This window comes from Vulpes lagopus, chromosome 2 (genome assembly GCF_018345385.1).
Source record: "Vulpes lagopus strain Blue_001 chromosome 2, ASM1834538v1, whole genome shotgun sequence".
NCBI classification, from domain to species: Eukaryota; Metazoa; Chordata; class Mammalia; order Carnivora; family Canidae; genus Vulpes; species Vulpes lagopus.
Genome location: NC_054825.1, coordinates 164,445,867 through 164,472,192, shown reverse-complemented (window position 1 = coordinate 164,472,192; position 26,326 = coordinate 164,445,867). Strand labels below are relative to the sequence as shown.

The window sequence follows — 26,326 nt, the reverse complement described above, 5'->3', positions numbered from 1 at the left end:
ATGTTTGATGAAGGAATGAAAGTGTCGCTGTGTTAGTGTACTGGTACTACCTTATTCATTTAGAGCAATTATCTGAATTATGACTACCACTATTAATACATTGTCAGTATTATCAGTATTACTGTATCCATGTCACAGATTCAGAAAAAACGAGGCTCAGAGAGTCGAAATAATCAGTTGAGGTCCCCCAGGCAGGAAATGGTGGCACTGGGATTAACTTCCCACCCACCCACCCTCACCCTGACCCCTGACCCTTTCCAGAATTTCCACCTCTGACACACACTGTGGGGCCAACTCCCCTCAGCTCTCAACCCCTTCCACGCAGCAAGAATCTGGTGTCCTTCCCCAGACCCCCATTCTTCAGAGCATCCAGTCCTAAGCCCCATCAGGGAAAGCAGACATCCGGTCAGGGAGGAGACCCAGACTGGAGGCCTGAGAGTCGGACCCTCCCATTCCTCGATGCCTGCCCCACCCTGGCCCTGCTCGGCTCCCTGGGTTCCGAGGACTTGTCATTTCAACCCTGGGAAGGAGTCCCCAAAAGATGCCTGTCTGGGGGCAGTGGGTGGGGATCCAGAGAATGAGGAACCCGAGTGCCTAGTCCCTCCCTCTGGCTGCAGACCTCAGCTGGGTGCGGTGTGGGTGGGTATAAAAGGGTCAGTATATATTGAGAGGAGCAGAGAAAGAAACCAGGAGAGTGAGAGAAAGAAGGAGGTATAGGCAGTAAGGGCTGGAGAGAGAAAGAGGGAAGAAAGGAGGGAGAGAGAAAGAGAGATCTCGATTGGAGGGGAGAAGGAGGGAGAGAGCCAGAAGGGAGAGCAAGCGAGGGAGGGAGGAAGGCGGTGAGAGAGGCGGGGGCCTCCGCAGGGTGGAAGGAGGGAGGAGTAGGGCGGGGCACGAAGGCCCCAGCAAGGGACGAGACTCCAACTCTGACTTTCTGCCGCTCTCGGTAAGTTTCCAGTCCGTTATTCGGACTGAGATTTCTTTATTTACTTGGGAGTGCAGCAGTTTGGGAAGGATACCCCCAGGCTGGGAGAGACACCCCCACTCTCACACCCCATGGAAATCCTTGTAATTTAAGAACTGATCTCTTAGCACTTGGGGTGGAGATTCGGGAAGGGGTGGGGCCCCGGCAAGGATTTGGGGTTCTCAGCAGAGCCCTCCACTGGTAAACTTCCTTTAGTTTTTCCCCATGACTGTCCACTCTCTCCTGAGGACCCTGAGATGGGGGCTTTCCCCAAGAACACCACAAGTCTGGGGGACCTCCAGGTACCCCCTTCCTGGACACTGAAGGGTCCTGGAAGGCTGGCTCCTTCTTCTCAGTCTTTGCCCATGCAAAGACTCCTCCCACTTCCAACATGAATCTTACCCATTTTCCTCACAAAATGTCCAGCAGGCACCAGTCTGGCTGCAGGGTGGGGTGGGGACCTCATGGGCATAGCCAGGGGCTGGGGTTTCCCTGGTTCTTGGAGGGAGGGGGGTGGGATGAGTCATTGGGTGACTCACTGGGTCCCCCTCCTCCCCACCCCAGGAGAGGAGGGGGGTGAGTCAAGGATGCCTGTCTTTGGGGGAAGCCCCCAGCTTCTGATGACTCTGGAGGGGTATCAGCTTGAATTTTCATATCCTGGCCCATATGTGCCCAGGGTCCAGACTTAAGAGACGGCATGGGGGGTTGGGTGCACACTGCTAGTCTTACTCACTCCTGGACCCAAGAGTCCATCCCTAGCTTGTTCCAACCTCTGGAGAATTCAAGAGTCCTGGCCTCCAGCCTTCTCCCCATTCAGACTCAGGAGTCCAGGCCCTCAGCCCTCTTCTCCATCACCCCCAGGAGTCTGGACTCAGCTCCCTTCAACACCAGGATTGGAGCATCTCACCCACCCTTGTGCCAATCTCTTCAAACAGTCATCTGACACCCCCCAGCCCAGGCTTCCACAGCAGCCATGTCACTCCTTCTGCTGGTGGTCTCTGCCCTTCACATCCTAATTCTCATCCTGCTTTTCGTGGCCACTTTGGACAAGGTAAGCCTACTCCAGCAGCAAGACATCTTCTGCAGACTCCCGCCAGCCTTGTCCTTCTTCTAAAGTCATTTAGGCCACTCCCCTTTACCCTAGCATCTACTCTTCTGCATTCTGCCTCTGATGCCTCTACCCTATCCTTTCCCCTGACTGCTCCCCACTTCTTACTAAATCCATACTTTCCCCAGTTCAATGCCTCCCAGCACCTCATCCTTTCCCTAACCCTTCCCACAATCTCCCTGACCCCGCCCACTTTCCTTTTCTAACCCTGCCTTTGTTTCTCCTCCATCCCAGTCCTGGTGGACTCTCCCGGGGAAGGAGTCCCTGAATCTCTGGTATGACTGCACATGGAACAATGACAACAAAACGTGGGCCTGCAGTAATGTCAGCGAGAATGGTGAGGGGCATCGCAGACTGGTCTGCAAGGGGAAGGGTAACCCCAGATCTCTTCCAGGGACCAAGAACTAGGAACCCCTCAAAGTTTAAGTGGGCAGGTCTAAGCCCCACTGCTGAGTGAGTGGGGCTGATTATGACCCTCTTATCTGGATGGTAGGGGGGGCAACGTGCTTATGTTCTAGAGAGGATGGACCAAGCCTCCCTCCCCTATGATTCAGAAAGAGTGGAAACCACGTGCTATAGGTTTAAGGAATGGGGAGAAAGTTTCCAAGATTCTGAGAAGGTAAGATTATGTTTTCAAAGTTCTAAAGAGATGGGACTGGTGTTCAGAATGAATATCTGGCACCAATTTGTCCAAATTCCAAGAAATTGAGACTAGAATCACATTAAGGTTCCAAAGGGGTGGGGCTCATCTGAGTTAAGTTATACAGGGGGAGAGCTGCATTCTTCTAAATTTCTAAGTGAAAGAAAATGAAAGAGGAAATGCTTTTCCCTAAAAATGAAGCAAGAATTTCTGTTCTCGCTAGTTCTATTCAGTGTTGTATTAGAAGTAGCCAATGCAACAGGGCAAGAAAAATAAATAAAGATGTCAAGAAGGAAGAGGAAAAAGTAAAAATGTCTCTATTCCCAGTGGACCTGGTCATGTAAAAATCCTAAAGAATCATGAAAACAGCTTCTAGAACTGATAAGGCAATTTAGCAAAGTTATAGGACTCAAGGTCAATCAATATAAGTGATACTCCTAAGTATCCAAGTTTCTATGGCTCTAAATTGGGTGGGGCAGTGAACGATGAGCAAGCTGGTAGAGCTGAAACTCTGGACATACTGTAACTTCCACCTCTATCTTATTGTAGGCTGGCTGAAGGCGGTTCAGGTCCTCATGGTGCTTTCCCTCATCCTCTGCTGCCTGTCCTTCATCCTGTTCATGTTCCAGCTGTACACCATGCGGCGAGGAGGGCTCTTCTATGCCACTGGCCTCTGCCAGCTTTGCACCAGTAAGCACAGTCCTCAGGGAATTGAAGGGAAGGGAGGGGGACTGTTAGAGTGCTGGGGGCCCTAAGAATGGACATCGGGTCACAGAAAACAATTATCGGCAGCCCAAGGACCACTTGAAGTACCTCCATAGGCTACCTTTCTAGCTGGGGACTTACAGGAGTTGTACTTAACACTGATTCAGTGGTTTGTGGTGTGTGTCTCTGAGTCATGTGGAAGCTGACACTTAGAGCTTCAAGGAGCTGGGCTGGGAAAGGTGGTGTGGGCAAATAATTTAGATCCCAGGGACAGGAGGGCCCAGATGGTTGCTAAGTAATACTCCAGGAGAGGACTCTGAATCATAACAGTAGTAATTTTATAATCACAGCCAGCTTCTGTTTCTGGTGGACCTACTGTGTATCAGACCCTTCAGCGAGTTTATATACTTTAAAATTTTTTGACTTCAAGTGCAAAGAGCTGAGTTAGTATAGTCCTCAGTTTTTGGAATACTCTCTTCTTAGGTTCCTTACAAAGTCCCTCTTGTTTTTGTTTTTAAAGATTTTATTTATTCGTGAGAGACACAAACACACACACAGAGAGAGAGAGAGAGAGAGAGAGAGAGAGAGAGACTGAGAGGCAGAGACACAGGCAGTGAGAGAAGCAGGCTCCATGCAGGGAGCCTGACGTGGGACTGGATCCCTGGTCTCCAGGATCACACCCAGGGCTAAAGGCAGACAGTAAACCGCTGAGCCACCCAGAGATCCCCAGTCCCTCTTGTTTTAATTCACTATTTTCGTGCTTGGCTTGCATAAAGGCGCTAAGAAATATTCCTTGAAGGGATGGATGGATGGATGGATGGATGGATGGATGGATGGATGGATGGATAGTATCGTCCCATTTTATGGATGAGTAAAGGGCACCCAGCTAGGTGAAATTGCCCAAGAAGAGTATGTGGTCCCTTATTGCGCAGCTCAGGGAGAGTGAACCACAACTCCCAGAAGGCAGCGGTGCTGCGCCCTGGCCTTTCTGCGGCGTTTTTTGCCCCGTGGCTTATTGGGAAATGCAGTCCTCTTGCGGGTGCTGCGTGACACCTGGTTCCCGTCTCCCCGCAGGCGTGGCGGTGTTTACCGGAGCGCTGATCTACGCCATTCACGCCGAGGAGATCCTGGCGGAGCGCCCGCCGGGGGGCAGCTTCGGTTACTGCTTCGCCCTGGCTTGGGTGGCCTTCCCCCTCGCCCTGGCCAGCGGCGTCATCTACATCCACCTGCGGAAGCGGGAGTGAGGGCCCCGCGTCGCGCTGCCGCCCCTCCCCGCCCCTCGGTCTCAGCCCCGAAGCCCCCGCCCCCGGCCTCCTCCAGAAAATAAAACCGTTTAACCGCCTGATCCGCCTTTGCCTCCTTCCTTCCCTCTGCCTCCTCCAGGGCCCCAGGCTACTCGCGCCCGATCTCTTCTGAACCTGGGACAAGCACCCCCGCAGCAGCCTTCAGAACGTCCTGCTCCAGGCCCTCAGTTCCTCCCGAGGACACGGGAAGCCGGGGTCCCAGCCTCCTTTCCCCCTACCCGGATCTGAGGCCCTGGGCCCTCCCCTCTCAGGATTCCTCCCGAGTCTAGACCTCTAGGCAGTTGTGGGGAAGAACCAGGCATGTGGGTTTCCTGTCCTCCCTTTCCTTGTACAAGGGTGTCTTTCTCTCAACGGGGCAGGGTGTGTGTTGTTCTAGATTGTTGGTCTCTGCCCCCCCACCTCTGGGAAGACACTTTTCTATTTCCCTCTTGGAACTCAGACACCTTAACACCTTAGTAAAAACTAGATGCCATCCCCCACCAGCCCCCCTCCAAGCTTACCAAGCCCCAAAGGGACATAGGTGGGGGACAGGGAGATGGCTGGATTTTACAACCACCCGTGCCCTGGCTGTGCCTTTGTGCAGTAAACAATTTGCACAACTGCACGTGGCTGTCCTATCTCCTCGTTCATAACACCCAGTCTTTTGGGGAACTAGGGCCTCTTCTCAGGAACCAGGTCTCCTCTAAGATCCTCTTCTGTTACCCACCACCAATCAATTTCACCAACTTCCAACCCAGTCTCTGCTTAGGACTACAGCTTTCTCTGCCTAGGCCCCACCCAAATGCCTTCAGCAAGACGGAGTCTTCTTTCCAGGATTCTGATGCTTTCCTTCTCTGACCCCTGCAGGTACCCGACTCATTCAGATTTATTAAACATGATTTATTCCTTTGGGAGAGGGGACAGGGGAGAAATTGACAGACCAATAAATATTGCACAGGCCACTGGTAGAAGAAAGATCCAGACCGAGGTAGTTTCTGCAGAAAGAGTGATGGACCTGGGCAGGGAAGGCACCTGAGGTTGTTGGGGCCTGAGTGGACATGAGTCTTGAAGTGAGGATGGTCTCTGGTTCCTCCTGACCCACGGCCGTGTGCCTGACACAAGGCTCCCAACCCCTTGAGCCTGGACCAGCTGATCAGCAGTTGACCTGCCTTTTGAGCAGCGGCAATTGACAGAAAGATTAGGTTTCCTTTAGACGTTCTGATTGGTTGCTTCTATGCAGCGACAACTGGCAGCCTCGGATGGAGAGTGCCCAGCAGCTGTCATTGGCAGTTGGCCAGAGAGCTGGGCTGACCCGCTCCCATTGGCTGCAGACTGGGGCTCCGCCTTGGTGGACGCGTTGGGCGTCTTGCCCGGAGCGGGCTAAAAAGACAGTGATCTATGGCCTCGGGAGAGTACAGTTCAACAGCGGTGCCTGGTGGTTTGCAGCACCGAACGGCTGTGATTGGCTGACACTCCTCCCCAGCCGAACTGTTTGGGACTAAGGGGTGGCCTAGAAGCAGAGCCGAGAAGCTTTGATTGGCTGTTCAGGGGTGCCTAGCAACTGTAGGCTGCCTCAATCGCTGGCTCCGTTTAAGAATACAGTAATGGAAGTGACTGCCATTGGTAAGTGGAAGTTGGGGCGGGGCGAAGCATGGTAGCTTTGATTGACAGCTTATTGTGGAGGAGGCGGGGCTCAGCCCCTCACCAGGTGGCTAGGCCAGGCTGGGCGGAGGTTTCCCTCCAGGCTCCTCACTGCTAGGTGCCGGCTGGGGGGCCTCGGAAATGACCGTAGGCAACGGGTCTAGCTTGGGGAGACCCGGGGGTGGGAACATCCCAATGCTGGGGGTCAGGGCTTGCAGGTGGGCCAGGGCCCGAGTTCCGTTGAAGGCCACCGCACAGCCTGACTGGGCCAGGAGCCAGTTCTCTACCTCCGACTGGAGCCACTGGGAGGTCTCTGCAGGGAAAGAAGAGATGTTGTGAGGAGGTGATCGGGGCCTAGGAGGGCCAGGAAGGGCCAGCAGGGAGGGCACAGGGCAAGGAACATGAGAGTCTGGGTTTGGGAGAAGCCTAGGGGTATGCTTGAGGTTAGCAGGGAAGTGGGACATGGCCTAGGAGGGTCCAGCTCTGGGGCTCTCGTCTAAGGACATCAGGGACTCTTGTTCCAGATGGAGGTTTCTGTTGGCAGATGGCTCAGCATTTTAGCGCTGCCTTCAACTCAGGGTGTGATCCTGGAGACCCGGGATCGAGTCCCACGTTGGGTTCCCTGCATGGAGCCTGCTTCTCCCTCTGCCTGTGTCTCTGCCTCTCTGTCTCTGTGTCTCTCATGAATAAATAAATAAAATTCTTTAAAAAAGAAAAGAAAAGGAGAAATCCTGAGGCTCACATAGGGAGGGGACAAGAGTCTCTTTTGGAAGAAGCACTAGGGAAAGTCTCCAGCACAGGAGGGCATGCCACACCAGGAGTCTGATGATCCAAGACCCTTTTCAGGATAAGATCAGGATAGGGAGGTCACTGCAAGGAGGGACCAGGTCTATCAATATTTGAAGCAGAGTTGCGGGGGACGTCTCATCTGCTGCCCACCGAAGTCATCTCAGAAATCGGTCAGATTCACCAATGGGAGCTGGCAGTGCTGGGCCTGCAGCATGGGGTTGGTGTCTCAATGGGGTGGGGGTCACTTGGGACTCAGTGAGGGGAAAGGGGAATGTCTTGACCCTGTAGGGACAGGATGGAGTCTGTTCCAGGTGGGGCCATGTCGATGCTGGGTTGAGATGGGATGGGGGCAGGGCAGCAAAGGATGGGGGAGGCAGTGGCAGGGTGGTACTTAGGGCAGGGCCACCTGGTGCAGGGTACCAGGGCCCCAGGGCCAAGTCCTACCTTTAGACGGGCCGTGTGCACCCCGGGGCAGCCGGGCCAAGAAGCTGTGTGCCAGAAGTGCCTCCTTGGCATGTTCATCCTGTGCCCGCAGGGCCAGGGCACTGAGCAGCTCCGAGTTATTGGAAGTGCTGCGGTAGTAGAGCATGTGTGCCAGCTCCAGCGCCTGCACACTGCGCCGCTGTCCGAACATCTGCAGGTGGGACAGCACCCACGGACTCAGCTGAGGAACTGGGTGGGAGGGGTAGTGTCCCCTGGGACCCCATGCCCCTGCCCATACACCACTATCACTACCTCCCAACCCCAGTTACTCAATGCTGGGCTGGTCCTTCCCATGGCCCTCCCCAGACCTCTTGGGTTCAGGTCCCCAGGACCGGGGCCTGGATATTTGTATTTTTAACACACACACAAACACACACATACACACACACACCCCCTCTAACCCCAATGACTCTGAGGCCACCAACAGCTTTTAGCAATCGCTTCACTGGTTTGCTTATCTGAGCCAACTATTAATGGATTTGTTCAAGGATTTCCAGACGATTTGAGCCTTAGCCTTGGAACTTTCTGTTATGATTATTTTTTTTAAGTCCTTATCTTTTAGACACATACTAAAGTATTTCCAGGCGATATGTTTAGGATTTGCTTCAAAATAACCCAGTGATGGGAGAGCAGGGCTGTCTTTGGGTGAAACTCGATTGACTACAGAGAATTATAGATGCTGAATGGCTGGCTATATGGGAGCTCACTGTGCTGTTCTATTCCTGCATTTGTTTGAAGTTTGCCATAATAAAAAGGTTTTAGGGACGCCTGGGTGGCTCAGTGGTGAGCATCTGCCTTCAGCTCAGGGCGTGATCCCGAGGTCCTGGGATTAAGTCCCACATCGGGCTCCCCTCGAGAAGCCTGCTTCTCCCTCCGCCTGTGTCTCTGCCTCTGTGTGTCTCTCATGAATAAATAAATAAAATCTTAAAAAAAATAAAGATAAATAAAAATAAAAAGATTTTAAATATTAAATTGTCAAGAGAAGTGTCAACAGAAAACAAATACTCCAAGCCTCTTAAGGGAAGGAGACTGGGGGAGGGGCAAGTCTGGGGCCCAGCTGCCTATTAATTGGTGGCCCCCTCCCCCACCCTTTGCCCCCTCCTCACCTGGATCCCTTACCCTATCCTTGGTGTCCCTACAGAGGGAAAGGAGAGAGCTCACAGGTGCCCCCAGAGGCTCACACTAAACACCTTCATTCCAATTCTTCCATTCATCTACAAAATGAGTTCCAGCCTGCTGGGTCCTACAGTTAGGATGCCTGGGGGCAGGCCCAATTGTGCCCCCTTGCCAGCTATGAGCCATTGGCTGGCTAAGACCTAAATCCTCAGGAGGCACTATCAGTGGAATGAGGTGGAGGATAGGAAAGGTTCCAGAAATCAACATGAGGTTTATGAGATGCTAGGCACTGTGCCAGGCCCATAACAGGCATTGCAACATGAGCCACTACGGAACATTTAGAATATTCATCTGTCCACACTCCAAGCTCAGTGCCATCTTTTAAAGGCACGGGCTGCTTGCCCATCTTACATGGGGACCCAAGGTGAAATCGCTCAAATGACCTGCCCAGGACCAATGACATGGCTGTGTGTGCCTGTGCTCTGCCTTGTTACAGGCCCTGCACGGTCAGTGTGTCCCTGTGTTGGAACCAATCACCAGCTCTTCGGTGGAAGGCGAGATGTGGGAAACCGCTGTTAGGGACCGTCTGGGATGAAACACACCAGGGTTTTGCATCTATTCCCGCCAGCCCGTGCAGTCGACTTCTCAGACATTAAGTGGGCTGGTCATGCCCCACTCCATGGCACAAAGAACAGGCCAGCCCTCTCTCCCTGGAGAGGACACAAGAGCTGCCACCTGGGTATTCCCTTCAACACCCACCATGGCCCCTCATCCCACCTCCCCGTCTACCGGTTCTCCCTTCTTGGGCTCCAGATCTGGGCTTCGCCATCTATCCCATCACAGGCCAGACCCCTGGCAGCATTCTTGCTCTCAGTACGTAGGCCCTGTCCCCTCCTCTCCTACCTGCCTGGTGCATGGCCTCCTCCTGCCTGCATCTGCCCCTTCCAGTCTGTCTCCACACAGCCCCAGAGCTGACCCTGCTCTTCCTTTGCTCACAGCCCTGTCATGGCTCCCCAGTGCCCTCAGAGAGTCCACACTCCCTGGCCTGATGCGTGGTCTGGCCCCTGAAGATTTCTCCCGCTCACCTCCTGCTCCTGCTCTCTGAATGCAGCCCATGTTGATGAGCCAGTTTACCCAGAACATTACCCCAGGCTGCCCTCTCTCTCAGCCCAACCCAAGTCACCCCTGGTCGGTTCTTAGAAAATACTCACTGCCGCATTCTCAAGGTTCAGGGTGGACACAGTCCCACAGATGAATGACTGTGTTGGCAGGCTCCCGCAGGGGCCACTGCAACCTCTGTTAGACAGTCCATCCGCGTGCCCCACACCTCTCCCTGCAGGGCAGGACCAGCCCTGACACATCTCTGGGATACCTGCTTCTCAGCAACCCCAGGCCTGCTCTGTGCTCAGCCTGGGTATGACGGGAGCCCACAAGGGGCACCCCCCGGGCCCAAGAAGGCTGGGAAGTTTTCCTGGAGCCTCTGAGCTGAGGATAAAGAGTGAGCAGAGGATGGTCAGCCCAACCAGGAAGAAAGGACATTGAGGTCAGAGGGAACAGCATCTGCAAAGGGGAAAGCAGTGACGGGGAGCGGCAGAGTGGGCAGCAGGATGGGGTGCTGGCAGTATATTTTGGTGGAGCTAGAGCACACAATTGTGTTGCATGAGGCTGGGGAAACAGGTTTCTGGGGCCAGGCTGCGAGCAAGGAGAGAGGCCGACTCTGGGGCCTTTGGGATGGGCTGGAGGGCTGGGCAGGACTGACAGGGAGGCTGGGAAGGCCTGGGCTGGGGCTAGGACAGAGGGAATGAGAGGGGCACAGAATTGGAGCAGGAAGGACAGTCTGGGTACTAACAGACTGGGGGGCAGGGCAAGGGCCATCTCCTGGGGTCTAGCCAGTGACGGGGGGCACAGGGCATTCTACAGATAGAGAACCAGGACCAGGATCAGGGTTGGGGTGGGGGCAGGGGGCTTCTGCTGGAGGTGCCTGTAAGGGGCCCCCCAGCGGGGGACTGCTCCTGAGTTGGCCAGCTCCAGGCAGAGTGGGGAGCCCCGGATCTAAGAGATGACAGAGCTGCCTGTGGAAGCCACACAAATGGATCCTCTTTCATGGGGCAGAAAGAGGGATGGGTGTACTACAGTGAAATCAGCACCCAGGCATCTGATCTGAGACAGGGACAGGGACTCGGAAGAAGGGGGTGCAGGGAAGAAGAATCCTGGGCTCAGTGGGATGCAATGTCCGTAGAAAGGGCTTAGGCACTCATCAAGGGAGCAGGCAGGGACAGGGGTCTGGACACTGGGAGAAAAGCCTGCATCAGAGACAGATATCTGGGAGTGACTGACACAGGAAGGAACAAGAGAATGTAGGAAGAAGGCTCAGAGGACCCACATTTAAGGATTGGAGTTTAGCCGCTTAGCCAGGAGCGTGGGAAAATATTTAATGGATGCACTCAATTAACTAGGGAACATGGTTTTACACTGGACCCTGCAGCGCTTGAGAGGCTCCACAGCCCCTTGGGGCCTCAGAGAGGTGGGACTCTGGGTGCCCCCCAGACCAGATGACACCCCTCACCAGCACCTCCAGGCCACTGGCCTCACAGCCCCACCCCTTTCATGGTTGCTGCACTCCCTCTGTGCTCGTGACTCTTCCATGGCAACTGCTGCCCTGTGGATAAAGCCTAGGGTCCCTACTCTGCCATTCAAGTCCCTTGACACCCTCTGGGGCCTCACTTCTCCCCCCTGTACGCCGGACTCTAGCCCTATGAGATTCCCCAAGCTCTGCTGGCTCAGCCCCTTCTCCACCAGAATCTTCCCCTTTCAAAGCTTCCTTTATTTTTTTTTTTAATTTTTTATTTATTTATGATAGTCACAGAGAGAGAGAGAGAGAGGCAGAGACATAGGCAGAGGGAGAAGCAGGCTCCATGCACCAGGAGCCCGACGTGGGATTCGATCCCGGGTCTCCAGGATCGCGCCCTGGGCCAAAGGCAGGCACTAAACCACTGCGCCACCCAGGGTTCCCTCAAAGCTTCCTTTAAATCCCATCTGACCCCTAGGCCTCAGCAGGAGTTGCTATCTCCCCACTCCCAGCCCTGGACCCTCTCAGCCTGGCTATTATCTGTGGGATTTATTACCAGTCTTCCTAAGATCTCGCTGGGATGGCTGGAAACAGCTTGGAAACCAGTGAGCCAGGAAGTGAATGATCAAGTACAATGGTCGCCACATACCAGTCCACACCACTGGGGCCAGTGCCAGCCCTGGGGAGAATGGGTCATAAGCAGCCCCTCTGGGGCCCACTCAGCCTGGAGACAGCACACATGGCACAAGTGAGGTTTCAGCCCCCACCCTGTCCTCTTGGCCATGAATCCTTGGATGGTGAACAACCTGTGCAACTGTATGAAGCAGCCAAATACTCACATGTAGCAGAATCAGGAAGGGAATGTGTTAAAAATATAGTTTCCTGGGACCCAGTCCCAGAGTTTCCTATTTGGTCCATTTGGGCTGGAGCTCAGGAGGCTGCATTTATAAAACAGCTCCCCTGGTGATAAAGAAACCCTGCCAGGATGAGGAAGCCCAGACTCAGAGAACAAGAGCCCAGTTAGTAATAATAATAACAATAATAGTAATAATAATAATCATAGCTAACTCTCATATAGTACGTTTTGTACTATATGCCAGGCTCTGTTCTCAGCATCACATACATATTCATCCAGTTAATCCCCACAACAATTGTATGCATTAAGTTCTTGTCATCCCCACTCTCCAGGTGTGGGAGCTGAAGCACAGAGAGGTTAAGTGGCCTGTTCAAGGTCACACACCTAGAAGATAGAAGAGCTCCATTCAAACCCAGGCAGTGCGGTTCTAAAACAACTTCACCAATTTACTAAAACTGCCTCTAAAACAGGCACTTAATGGCTGGCTGTGAACACTCATACAGCGCCTACTGCACACCAGGCACTGTGCCCAGTGCTTTTCATGGCATCAGGAAAACAATCTTCGGGCATACAACCCTATAAGGCAGGTCTTACTCTTGTCTCCATTTTCCAGGTGAGGAAATGAAAGCACAGAGAGATCAAGAAGCCTGCCCAAGGTCATGTTGGGGTACAAAAGGTAGAGAAGGAAGGGAAGGAGGGAGGGAGGGAGGGAAAGTAGGAATGACACGAAGCAGGAATAACGCACGAAATAAAACTATAGGGTGGCCTGACCTTCTGGCCAAACACCCAGCAGCAGGGGCCCAGGGAGCACATTGGGTAGTCTGCTTACCTTGGAGGCCCGCAGGCCCATGAAAATAGCAAAGAGTAGTAGCAGCAGAGAGGTGGTCATCTTGAGGTCTGTCAGCACCACCATGCCCACGTTGACGAACAACGCCATGCCCGAGACAAAGAGCGTGAGGTTGAGCAGGGCACGCTGCATGGCGGATGTGCGCACCTTTAGCTCTGGCAGCAGCTGCTCCAGACCCTCCAATGGTGTGTCCTTGAAGCTCTTCAGCACCAGGTGCCCCCGCTTCGTTCGGGCTGCCAGAACCACCCGCTTAAAGTACCTCCTGAGGGACAAAGACGGGAGGTGGGGGTGGGGAGGTGTCAGGACCACCCCAGGGAGCCCCTCCAGCCCCAGGACACTCTCTCTACCTCTGTAGTCACGTGATCATTGCAAAGGCTACTTAATGGTGGTGGGAGGAAAATGCAAAGTAAACTAAGTGCCCAACAACAGGGCATCAGTTAAAAAATGCAATCCCCTATTACTGGACACAGAGGTTGCTTCTGGTTTCGTGTACTTGGTAAAGGAGAGCTGAATAAAAAGCTTTTTGTTCTTTTTCAAATTCGGAGTCTACTTTTAATTTAGAGTGGCTGCTAGGAGCCAGGGCATGCTATTAAGCTCTGGAGAGACAGCAAGATGAGTCAGTCGCTGCCTTTGTGGAGCTTATAGTCCAGTGTGAGAGATAGATAATTAAACACACAGTCTGCAAGTATAAATATCTCCTTGGAATAGATTCTTGGAAGTGGAATTACTGAGGGGCATCTAGGGATATGAGGGGTTTGGGTTTTGTTTTGTTTTGTCTTTGGGTTGTTCTATTTTGTTTTGTTTTTTTGGATTCGTGACCATATCCGATAAATGGATTTCCAGAAAAGACTGGGTAATTTACAGGCCCAAGATATCCAGCTCTCCTGACCCTGCTCTGTATTAGAATAGCCTCTGTTAAAAATATGATGTTCATCAGAGTCCTTGCTGTGCCATTTTCTCAGAATGTGACTGTCCCTTTCTGAGCCTCAGCCGTCCTCATTTGGAAAACAAGAAGTATCCCTACCCTTTCTCTTCCCCTGGGCATTGTAGTTCTTATATTTCCCTGGGAAGAAAAGGCAGCATTTGGGTGATCTCCCCACCCCTTTCTTGACTTCCCTCACCAGGCCCCAGACACCCAAATCCAAACACTGACCTGTCAGTCCCCTCTCGACTCTAACCTTGCTCCCTCTCGTTGCAGCTGGGGAACAAGGGCCGCCTCACCTCTCTGTGGGGGGCGACCTGCTGAAGAAGCCACGTTTGGAGCCCACGCTGGACTTACGGGGCATCTGCCCAACTCGCTGGCCCAGGGCCCAGAACTGCATGTAGATATACTGATCCAAATTTATTGTCACCTGGCGAGGGAGACAAAGGAAGCAGAGGCAGCTGAGCATGGGCTGGGGTGAGAGTACAGGCTACTAGAATTAGATGCCCCACCCTTCAAGGATTTCTACTCCTCTCCAAGGCTTATCATCACCCAATGTCTAGGCAGGGTGGCCACATATAGTTGCTCATGTTGTATACTGCACAAAGCATACTATGCACAATGGCACCATTTACCTCATAGTCATTTTTATTACCACATTTCCGAAAATCTAAGAGGCTACTGATTTTAAGATACTCTATGACTTTTTAATTGAATAAATATGACCTGTCACACTGTGTAAGCTTAAGGTACATAACATGTTACTTTGATACACTTATATATTGTAATATGATCACCAATGTGGGATATTCCTTATTTTATGAAGCAACTAAAAAAGGGAAAGTATTGCCAATTCAAACTTTGCCATACCACCACTTATAAGTCATATCCCAATTTCAGACAATAAAATATGACTTCAGAAAAAAAAAAAGTAAGTCTTTAAAAAATCACTAAAATGGGGGACTTTGGAAGATTTTAGTATTTTTATTATAATTTTGTTGATTTTTTTTTTTTTTTATAATTTTGTTGATTTTAAGGACAAAACGTTTTTGTATTATTTATTATTACAGTTTTCTGGCCGATGGTGTTAAGGTATCTAGGCCTAAGAAGCTTGGTATATTATGATACTTTTCCAACAGATGGCAGTACGGTGACTGGGAAAGAGGTGCCTTATTCGAATTAACCAAAAAATGCTCCATGGGCTCATGCTCTGTGCTCAGGACAACTCCCAGCAGCCTCTGCTTCCCAAAGGCTCCATCCCTATCCCAAGGCCTCCCAGGAGTTCTGGTTCTCCCCTGGAAGACAGGCACCTGGACCTCATCCTGAGGGTGATGGACCACCAGAGCGTAGGCCAGAGTGTCCTCGGAGAGTGGGGAGAAGTTAGCCTGGGCCAGCAGGGGCTCCAGGGCCTGAAGCACCTCCTGCTCATTGGACAGACGCTGGGGGTCCGTAAGCGAAGGCTGGTCGAGGGTCTCCCTGTCGGGGTTGATGGGGTCATACAAGGCCTGAGGAGAGAGTCAGAGGGAAGAAAACTGGGCTAGTGCACAGCATGAGGGACTGTCCCTGGCCCACACTTTAGGTAACAGGGTGCCCCGGGGCTTGTATTGGGTCCTCTCCCCGTTCCTCTCTTCCAGCTCACTTTGAGTCAACTCATTAAAACACCACTCTGGGCATCTCTGGGTATCATCTCTTTGCGGCTTTGCATCTCTAGCCCAGACCCAGCCTCTAGGTTCCACACCTAATATCCGGTACTGGGGCATGAGCATCTATCTATCCTCCTCCTCTCCCCAGTCACGGAGGGGAAGGGGGTACACAGAAAGACATGGAGAGAATGAGTTTCCCAGCCTCCCTTGAGTCTGGATGTGGCCAAAAGATTTGTCTCATCCAGCTGAAAACACCACTTTGCCCACAGCTTGATTTTGACCACAGGGAGGTGAAGGAAATGTTCTAAGGAACGGCACAGCAACACAATGGAGGGACCCTGGGTCCTAGAACAGCCTCATGTGGAACCCTGGCCCACTTATCACAGGACCGTCAGGTGGGAGAGAAATAATCCTCCACTTCCTTTAAACCATCATGTGGTGAGATCTGCTTGTTATAGCAGCTAAGCCTTTATGCTGATTCATGCAAACTCTCTGGTTGACATTTCTCTTTGGATGTCAATCACCTCAAAGCCAGCAAGATGAGCCACAGGTCACATCCCCCTGTCCCCATCTTCCAATAAAAACGCCATTCAGGGTTTCTTCTCCCCTATTGGAAACAGCATCTCACATCCAACATGACCCAAGGAGAATGCTCCATTTCTTCCTCTCCTTCCTCCAGCCTCTCATTTCAGGAAACAGCACTACCCAATTCTACAGATGCTCTCATCAGAGATCTCAGAGGCACCCTTATTTTTTTAAAGACTTTATTTATTCATGAGAGACACAGAGAGAGGGGCAGAGACATAGGCAGAGGGAGAGACAGGCTCCATGCAGGGAGCCCATTGTGGAACTGGATCCTGAGACTCTGGGATCACGCCCTAAGCCCAAGGCAGACACTCAACCACTGAGCCACCCAGGTGTCCCCCGGAGGCATCTTTGATTGCTTCCTTCTCTTCACTACCTGCCCCCAATCCAATCCTTTAGCAAGTTCACTGGCTAGAACCCCTGAGTCACCCTTGAGTCCATCATCCCCACCCTCCGTCTCCATGGCCACCTTCTCATCCGGCCACCTTCTCCTCCTACCTCAACAATCATGTTGGGCTTCTGTTCTCCCTGCTTCTTCTCTGGCCACTTCTAAAGCACTCTCCATGAAACTGCTACAAAGAGCTCATTTAGACTAGAAACAAATCCCACACCCTCTCCCCACAGTGGCTCCCCGCTGCAATTGTCCCACCACCCTCAAGGTCGCCCACAAAAGGGGCTCCGCCCCACCCACCTCATCTTATGCACCTACCACTCCCCCCACACAATACAGACAAGAATGGTTGACTCAGGGTCACCTGAAGGGCTCTGTGGTTGAGCAACATCTGCCTTTGTCGTGATCCCAGGGTCCTGGGATCGAGTCCCGCATCAGGTTCCCTGCAGGGAGCCTGCTTCTCCCTCTGCCTGTGTCTCTGCCTCTCTCTGTGTCTCAAATAAATAAATAAATAAATAAATAAATAAATAAATAGATATTTTTTAAAAATTGTTGACTCAATGAATGAATAAGGCAGTGAGTTTCTGGGTGCTTGGCCTCTGCTTGTCTCAGGATGACAGATGACTTGCCCCAAACCATACAGTGAGCCTCACAGGGATGTCACTGACCCAGAAAACAAGCCCATTAACAAGCACATAAACAAGCCTGTCTCTCAGGAGAGGTAGCCTGAAGGAGGAACTTGTCTAGGCTAGGTACAATTTTGAATTGAAGGAAAGAGGTACTCCAAGTGGGAGGAACACCCTTAGCAAAAGTTTGGAGGTGGGAAGGCCCAGGGCTGTGGAAACAACCGAGCAGGACATCCAAGCCTAGCAAATTCCCTACTTCTTCTTCTACTTTTTTTTTTTTTTTTAAGATTTTATTTATTCATGAGAGACCCACAGAGAGAGGCAGAGACATAGGCAGAGGGAGAAGCAGGCTCCCTGAAGGGAGCCCAATGCAGGACTCGATCCTGGGACTCCGGGATCATGCCCTGAGCCAAAGGCAGATGCTCAACCACTGAGCCACCCAGGTGCCCTGCAAATCCCCTTCTGAAGGAGCTCCCAGGGCCAAGGAATGCTGCCTGGATGACGGACTCCAGCCGAGAACAACGACCTGTGCCAGAAGTCCTTCAGGTCCCACAGGCCAAGTTCTCGGACTCACAGAGTGACCTTGAGAAATTCTACTTCCAGGACTGAGCTGTAGTTTGAGAGGGAGGGAAGCTCAGAGCTGGAGGAGAGAGAAATCTGCATTCATCCGGCATCCGCTGCGAGCCAGATTCTCTTCTGGGCATTTCACATCCACCTGCGCCCAGGACTCCGGGCCAGAAACCTGGATATCACAGGTGACCCCTGCTGCTCCTTTCCCCCACACAACGAGTTCTGCTGATTCTATTGTCCAAAATGGATCGCCACTTTGCCCCCTAGCCCTGCCCCATCCACACCACCATCTCCTCCTCCTGCCCTGATAAGTCTAACGGCCTTCTCAATGATCTCCCCAAATCCCCTCACCCCCAACAATCTGTTTTCTACACAGCAGCCAAGATTCTATCAAACCATAACAACAGCAATAATAAATGATAGTGCACGTTTATATAGTGTCAGGGACTGTGTGAAACAGGTATACACGGTCTCACCATGTGACAATGGTACTTTTGTTATCCTCATTTACAGATGTGGGACCTGAGGCACAGAGAGGTTAAGTAATTGCCCAAGGTCACACATGTGACCTTGGGAATTACACATGTAATTACACATGTAACCATGTTAATCTCCTGCTAAAATCATTCCAAGGCTCCTACTGCCCTGATGAAGTAGGACCATGCTCTGTTCCATGTCCTTCAAGGCTTCTGAGGACCTAACACCACAATCCCCCTTGGTGGCTCAACACCAGCCACACTGGTGTAAGTTCCTCCAGGCAGAGGGACATTGCACCAGCTGTTAAGAAACTCTCCGGGCCCCTTTCCCTTTCCACTACTGAAATCCTATTCTTCTACAATATTCCAGCTCCCTTATCACTCTCAAAAAACCTTCCTCTGCTCTTTAGGCTGAGCAGAGCTGCCTTGTGAGGTTGGGCAGAGTGTATACTGCACAACGGTGCCAGATCTAATAAGTACCATTTTAGATGCTGCAGACATATACATTTATCCTAACAGTCACCCTTTCAGATGGAAATAAAGATTATAGAGCAGCAACCATCCAACAGAACAATGATAGAAACATCTAGATCTGCACCATCCAATAGCTTACCGCTGGTCACAAGTGGCTACTGGGTACTTGAAATGGGGGTGAATATAATGGAAGAATGGAATTTCTGAATTTATTTAATTTTAATGATCTCAAATTTAAAGAGCCGCATGTGGATAGCAACTACCATAAGACACCGCAGCATCAGGAGAGGGCAAGGGGCACGTTTTTTCAATTTGCACACAGTTCGGTACAGAAACCAAGGTCAGCTTTGTTATCTGCTGGCAACAAACCATGCCCAGTGAGTTCACTGTCTGAATCCATCTGCTCATCAGAGGAGAGTGTCTGACTCACAACTGTCCCCACCACCCAAGCTCAGCTGCCTGAGGGCAAGGTACAGGCCTGAATTTGGTGCTGATGTCATTCGTGAACTCCAGACTTACACGCCAAGAGCCCACTCAGTGCTTGCCCGCAGATGTTTGACAGGCCTCTTGACACTTCCATGCAGGCATCTAATGGACATCTTCTCAAACCCACTACATCCCAAACTGGGGTCCCGACACTCCTCCCCAGACCTGCTTCTCCCACCACCCTAGCTCAGGAGAGGCCAAGTCCATCCTTCTAGGTGCTTAGGCCCAAAGCCTGGGCTCCTCTATTTCTCACACATTGAATCGATTAGCAAATCCTGATGGCCCCACATTGAAAACAGATCCAGAATCTGACCATTTCTCACCACCACCCTCTCATACTCCACTTACTCCAGGCCTGAGCTACCCTCACCTGTAGCTGTTGTGATGGCCAGACCATTGGTCTCCCTGTTCCCATTCAGCAGCCCCAACCCAATCTATTCCTCAGGCAGCCACCAGAGGGCACCTATTGTCACTGAAGTCGGTTCACAGCTCTCTGCCCAGAGCCCTCTGGTGGCTTTCACCTCACTCAGAGTCAAAGTCCTCACTGTCCCCAGGAGGCTCTACAGGATCTGGGCCCCAGGCCCATCTCTGCCCTCATTTCTAGCTGTCTCCCCATTGCTCACTCAGCCTCTTTGCTGTTTCTCCTACACACCATGCACACTCCTGCCACAGGGCCTTTGCACTTACTGTTCCTGCAGATCTCATAGCTCATTCTTGCCTCCTCCTGGTTTCTGCTCAAATGTCACCCCCTCAGTGAGCCCTTCCCTGACGATTCTACCTAAAGTTACAAAACATTCCTGCTTTCTTTTCTTCTTAATTAGGGTTACCAGATTCAGCAAAAATAAATAAGTAGTTAGATAGATAATAAAATAAAATAAAATAAAATAAAATAAAATAAAATAAAATAAAATAAAATAATAAAATCAGTACACCAAGTTAGATTTGATTTCCAGATCAACAACCAACAATTTTTTGGGTTTAAGTACATCCCATGCAATATCTGAGGGCTGTATGATATAGGACATAATTATACTACAAAATAAATTATTCATAGCTTATCTGAAATTCAAATTTAACTGGATGCAGAGGGTTGAACGATGTCCTCTAAAAATTCATGTCTCCTCAGAACCTCAGAATATGACCTCATTTGGAAATAGGGTCTTTGCAGGTCTAATTAGGTAAGAATCCCAGGATGAGATCATCCTGGATTAAGGTGGGCCCTAAATCCTATGAGAGTGTCCTTTATAAGAGACGGAGAAGGACATGCAGAGTAGCAGAAGAAGGTGATGAGAAGATAGGAGACAGACTGAACTATTGTTTCTATCAGCTAAGGAAGGCCAAGGACAGCGGCCACCATGAGCTAGGAGAGGGGCACGGGGACAGTCCCCCCGCAGAGCCTCCATAAGAAATGAATCCTGCCCACACTTTGATTTCAGACTTCTGGCCTCATGAACTCTGAAAGAACAAATTTCTGCTGTTTGAAGCCATTCAGGTTATGGTAATCTGTTATGGCAGCAGTCGGAAAGGAACAAACTGGGTGTTCTCTACTTTCTCTGGCAATCTTATCACTAGAATGTGATCCCATGAGGCAGAGATACACATCTGTCAGGCTCACCACTATGTCCTGGGACCTGGAACAATTTGGAGGACACAGTAGGTGCTCAATAAATACCCACGGAAGGGCACCTGGGTGGCTCAGTCAGTTGAGTGTCAGACTCTTGGTTTCCACTTGGGTAGCGATCCCAGCATTGTGGGATCGAGCCCCATGTTGAGCTCTGTGCTGAGCCTAGAGCCTGCTTGGGATTCTCTCTCCATCTCCCTCTGCTCCTCTCTCTATTGACTCTCTTTCTTATCAATCAATCAATCAATCTTTAAAATACATACATACATACCCACTGAATGAATTCAATGATAAACAAGGCAAAGGAGGTGCAGAGAGAGGTCACCTGCCAAGGTCACTAGCGTAGCTCATAAACAATGAAGTCAGCTATTCTTTTCCTGCACAAGGCAGTTTCCTCAAGGGACTTAGGTCACCAGTAAGGGTCCCCTATGGTGTCTCACCTGCCTCTGCTTCTACCCTGCTCTTCTCCTCTTAGCGTCTCAGTTTAAATAAGACCTCCTGCGTTAGTGGGAATAATCTTCACTGTATATGTGTTCTGTGTCTCTACATATTAAATGTTTATAGAATAAAATGATAGATTTTTTTTAAAGATTTTATTTATTTATTCATGAAAGACACAGAGACAGAGAGAGAGAGGCAGAGACACAGGCAGAGGGAGAAGCAGGCTCCATGCAGGGAGCCTGACGTGGGACTCGATCCCGGGTCTCTAGGATCACACTCTGGGCTGAAGGCGGCGCTAAACCGCTGAGCCACCAGGCTGCCCAAAATGATAGATTTCTAAGTAACATTTTTAAAAAGCTCTGCCTTGGGGTTCCTGGCTGGCTTGGTTGATTAAGCGTCTGCCTTTGGCTCAAGCCATTATCCCCAGGTCCTGGGATCTAGCCCCACATCAGGCTCCCTGCTCAGAGGGGAGCCTGCTTCTCCCTCTATGTCTCTGCCTCTCTCTATGTGTGTATCTTATGATACAATAAATAAATGAAATCTTTAAAAAAAATAAATAAACAAAAGCCCTGCCTTTCCTGGACCCCAGGCTAGGGCTCAGAGGCAGTCAGACACAGGTGCAAATTCTGGCCCCGGCCGGCCCTCCCAGAGCCTCAGTATCTGTCTCTGCAAATGGAACTAACGGCAGCTGCCTCTCCAGGCCACAGGAAGAAGTCCAGGAGCCTGACCCAGGGTGAGTGCTTAGCAACAGAGGTTGTTGTTGTTACTATTCAAAGCAAAGAGGGAATGCACAAGAGGGCAGTGGCGGTGTGCAGTAAAGGGTTGACTAGAAGGCCTGGGTTGTCCAAACCCTGAACATTCCAAAGGACCGGCCCTTGACTGGCTCCTAAGATAACTATCTAAGCCCTTGGAAATGTGCTTGATAAGAATCTTTGGTTTTACCTGGGGCCTTGGGCCACAGCAGCTAGTCTAGGCTAACAATGGGATTTATGGTGGGACCTTGGGCCAGGAAGTAGCCATCTGACCTCTGGAGGGGCGTTGGTGACTGAGCAGCTAAAGTCAGCCACACAAACGCTGACCGACCCTCAATAAAGATCCTGGACACCAGGTGGGGTGCGCAGCTGGATTGTGGGTTCATGCCTCACACTGACTGCAGAGATTACTTAAAAATAAAATCTTAAAAAAAAGTCCTGGACACTAGGGCTCCAGTGAGTTTCCCTGGGCAATACTCCATGCATGCTGGCACACCTCACTGGCAAGAGAACTAAGTATCATCTTGCAAGACTCCTCTAAGAGAGACAACAGGAAGCTTGCCTGGCCTCTCCTGGACCCCACCTCCTGGCCTTTTTCCTTTGCTGATTTTGTCCACTATCCTTTTGTTGTAATAAACTATTACTGTGAGCATTACAGCTTTTCTGAGCTCTGTGAGTCCTGCACAGAAAATCACTGAGGCTGATCACTGATCCGACACAGCCAGGATCCCGAGAGGGGAAGGAGGATGTGGAGAATGTGGCTTGCCAACATTACTCTTTCCTGGGGTTCCACTTCTCTTTCTGGCTGCTCCTTGGCTGTCCCCCTCACGGGTTCCAGTTCCCCTTCCTGATCTCAAGGCTAGTATGTCCCAGGGCTCAGCTAATCCCCCTGATGATCTCATTTAGTACCATTTATATGCTCCCAGGGGATGCTGCCCAGCCCAGACCCCTCCCACGACCTCCAGAGCCCATATTAGCCGCCATATCTCCACCTGGCTGTCTAATAAGCATCTCAGATTCCCAAGTACAAAACTGAGCTTGCATCTTCCCCACAGATCTGCCTCCCGCCCCCACCATGTCTTCCACATCTCAGCAAATGGCAGTCCCATTCTTCCAGAGGAACAGGCCCTAACTGCTGGAGGCACCCCCTGACTTCTTCCTTTCCCTCATTGCCCGCCCGCACAGCCAAATGCTGATCCCTTCCAACCATTACCAGCGTCTAACCACTTTTCCCCACTTCCACTGCTATTACTCTTGCTGGGGCTGCCATTATCCCTCACCTGGACAAACATAATTGACTCTGACAGTCTGTTCCAGAAGGTTCCTGTTATCACCTAAATCAGCACACATCCCTCCTCTGCACAGAGCTCTCCTGTGGCTCTCAGCTAACTTAAAGTCAAAGTGGAGTCCTCACCACTGCCCACAGGGCCAGACAACAGTGTACCCTCAATCCCTCTCTGCCTTCATCTCCTGCCCTCTCTCCCTCACTCACACCCCTCCATCCACAGTGCTCCCTTCCCCATTCTTCCAACTCTCCATATGTACCCCAGGGCCTTTGCATTCGCTTTTCCCTCCACCTAAAATATGCCTACCTCTCCCACCCCCACTCCTACCACCAGATATCCATTGGGCTCTGTCTTTACTCAGGTCTTAAATCACCTGTCACCTCCTCAGAGAAGCCTTCCCTGATACCCTAAAACAAGCCCTCATGTCATCCTGCTCTATCCTGCTACTATACTCCATTGCTCTTCACAGCACTTATGGCTCTGGGGCATTCCATTTTATATCTATCTATCTATCTATCTATCTATCTATCTATCTATCTATCTATCATCTATCTATCTATCTCCCCAACCGGGTGCCTACTCCACAAGAACATGGCTTCATCTGTTCCGCTTACTGCTGCATCCCCCATGCTTAGAAGAGGGCCGGTTCCAAGTAGAGGCTCAGAAGATTTTTACTGAATGAATGGATAAGCTAACAAGCACATCAAGGTTCAAGGGGCCTGGTCCTCACCTGCAGCCGGGCCAGGGTGTGGTGGTAGTGGAACAAGGTGCAGAAGTCCACGTGGGCTGCAAAATCCTCCAAAGCTGCCTTCTCCGCAGGGCTGGAGTGGAATTCCTATTACCTCAGGAAGCAAAACTTCTCTTTAGGCTTCTTTCCCCCTCCTCTTGGGGAGGATTTTTTTCTCTGGCAGTCCATACGACCGAGGCTTTTTAAGATCTTGTTTTGCTTGGGGTGGGGGACAGCCAATTTTACTGACCAAGAAACTGAGCCAGCCCAGTGTAGCAGAAAACAGACAGTGGAAAGAGCTAGAAGATCAAGTTCCCGCTTTGACACTCACTCGCTGACATTCACACAATGTTTATTGTGTACCAGTCTCTGTTTGTTGGCATATTTTTCTCCAGAGGCTGTACAGAGATGGAATTATCACCCTCACTTTTCAGAAAGAGAAACTGAGGCTCAGGGGAAGTTGCTTGCTGAGGGCCACAATGTTTGTATAAAGAGAAGCTGAGACTCTAATCCAGACCTACCTGACTCCAGAACACACATATTTAATCGCCTCTTTATGCTTCCCATCTTGGTGCTCTAAGTGAATGTCTTCATCTCTCTGGACCTCTCCCCTTATCAGCAACAGAGGGTCACACCCTCTTTCTCAGAGAGTGATGGTGAGAATTTGATGCAATTCTGTGTTCATATACATACCTGTGTGTTTGTGTATGTGTGTCAATATCTATGTGTGTGCTTGTGGATAAAGTCTAGCACTAGTCTAGTACTTAGTACATACAGAGGTGTTCAATAAATGATTTTTATTTAAAGGAACGATAATCCTCAATAATGACAAGTAGGATGATGATAGTTGGTTAAGAGCTTAGCTCTGGTGTCGGATCATGACTTTCAGAGTAGAGCAGGTGCCTAACGCCTCATCAGAGACCATAGTTGCTGCCCTGCTCTGGAGTCAGACCATTTGGGTTCTAACTTGGGCCACAACAACATGGCCTTGAGTAAGTAACTTTCTTTCTCCTCTTGCTTCAGTCACCTCATTTGTAAAATGGGAACAATAGTAGTCTCTCTCTTACTGCGTTGTTCTGAAGATTCAACAAGGCGTGGAAAATGCTTAGCACTGTGACATACAGTAAGAGCTCAAACAGTGTGATAATTATGATTACATCTTTGCTGGCATAATTATTACTAAGTAGTAGTAATAGTTATGATGAGAATAATTATTCTGCCCATTTTTCAGAGATAAAAACCATGCCCCAGAGAGGGTTGTTCAAGCTCCCAGAACAAATCCAGAATTGCTGCTACATCAGCATCTCACAGGTCTGTCCCGGCAGTCCAACGCCACGCCCACCTGGTCGAAGAGGAAAAGAAACTACAACTCCCAGGAGGCACCGGAACAGCCTTCTATAGCACGCAGGGCTGTGCCGCCGCGATGCCTGCCGGGAGTCGTAGTCCCCAGGCTCTTGGACCCGGGACCCGAGGTACCTGTATTAGGAGGCGGAGCAGCTGCTCCTTGGAGAACGGGATGAACCGCTCGCGGTACTGCTGGGCCCAGTCGCGGGGCTCCGTGGGGTTCCACATCTTGCGGTACTCCCCCATCTTGGTCGCCAGTGACGACAGGGCCCGGGGGGGCCCGAGGAGCGTGGGCAACAGGGACCATACTCGGACCCTGGATCCCCAGACCCCCCGGGTCACATGCAGCATCGCCAGACCCTTCCCCTGGAGCCTGAACGAGGGAAAAGGACAGGGGTCAAAGGCCATTTAAAGGAAACGCACCCTCTCCACCTCCAGGGGCTGTCCCTGCCCCGGGCAGGGCGCCGAGCCCATCTGCCCATCTTGCAGCCCGTCTTGCCTTGTGCCCTCCAACAATGCTCATTTTGGCCGGCGCCCCAAGCAGGGGTCATTAGTCTCGAATCCTGGGGCGTTTTTTGGGCCCAGAGACCCTGCAGTGGTACAATGGGCTTCTGAGGGGTCTAGGCGGCAGGTGGATCTGAGGAGCATTGGAGATGGTCGGAAAGACTACCTAGGGGGTGCAGCGGCCCTCCCCCGGCCATGCAAACCTCCGCCCTCTCCCTCACCTTAGCCAACGCTCGACTGTCATTGAGCCTCCTGCGCATGTGTAGGAAGGCGTCCTGGGTCCCTAAGGTTCGGCTTCAGCCTGCAGTAAGACGCATGCGCGCAAAGCCTGGGTCACCGAACGCCATCTTTCCCCTAACGCGCTGTCTCAACTGCGCGTGCGCAATCTTCCAGCCTTTCTTCTCTCCCCTTGTTTGAGCGCAGCGCATGCGCTGCGGAAGTGTCTCCTTGTCCGCGTGCTTCAAAGGGAAGGGGGCG

General features: G+C 51.2%; 2 protein-coding genes across 5 annotated transcripts; one reads left to right on the top strand and one right to left on the bottom strand.

The window, feature by feature from the left end:
- The first annotated feature begins 742 nt into the window (after positions 1-742).
- On the top strand, positions 743-4,759 carry EMP3 (epithelial membrane protein 3). 3 transcript variants are annotated; one of them, XM_041737398.1, is made up of 5 exons: positions 743-946; positions 1,900-2,015; positions 2,307-2,409; positions 3,262-3,402; positions 4,492-4,759. In XM_041737398.1, the coding sequence occupies exons 2-5, from the start codon at positions 1,938-1,940 to the stop codon at positions 4,659-4,661; spliced, it is 492 nt and encodes a 163-aa protein (XP_041593332.1). In that variant the 5' UTR covers positions 743-946; positions 1,900-1,937; the 3' UTR covers positions 4,662-4,759. The 3 variants fall into 3 exon arrangements, with proteins under 3 accessions (XP_041593332.1, XP_041593325.1, XP_041593316.1); XM_041737391.1 differs by having other exon boundaries at positions 1,782-2,015; XM_041737382.1 differs by having other exon boundaries at positions 744-946; positions 1,826-2,015.
- An 826-nt stretch (positions 4,760-5,585) lies between these two features.
- Positions 5,586-26,220, bottom strand: TMEM143 (transmembrane protein 143). 2 transcript variants are annotated; one of them, XM_041745600.1, is made up of 8 exons: positions 26,071-26,219; positions 25,478-25,718; positions 24,005-24,109; positions 15,234-15,428; positions 14,223-14,353; positions 12,984-13,263; positions 7,575-7,764; positions 5,586-6,654 (listed from the first exon to the last, which is right to left on the bottom strand). In XM_041745600.1, the coding sequence occupies exons 1-8, from the start codon at positions 26,091-26,093 to the stop codon at positions 6,413-6,415; spliced, it is 1,407 nt and encodes a 468-aa protein (XP_041601534.1). In that variant the 5' UTR covers positions 26,094-26,219; the 3' UTR covers positions 5,586-6,412. The 2 variants fall into 2 exon arrangements, with proteins under 2 accessions (XP_041601534.1, XP_041601535.1); XM_041745601.1 differs by lacking the exon at positions 24,005-24,109 and having other exon boundaries at positions 26,071-26,220.
- Between the last annotated feature and the right edge of the window lie 106 nt (positions 26,221-26,326).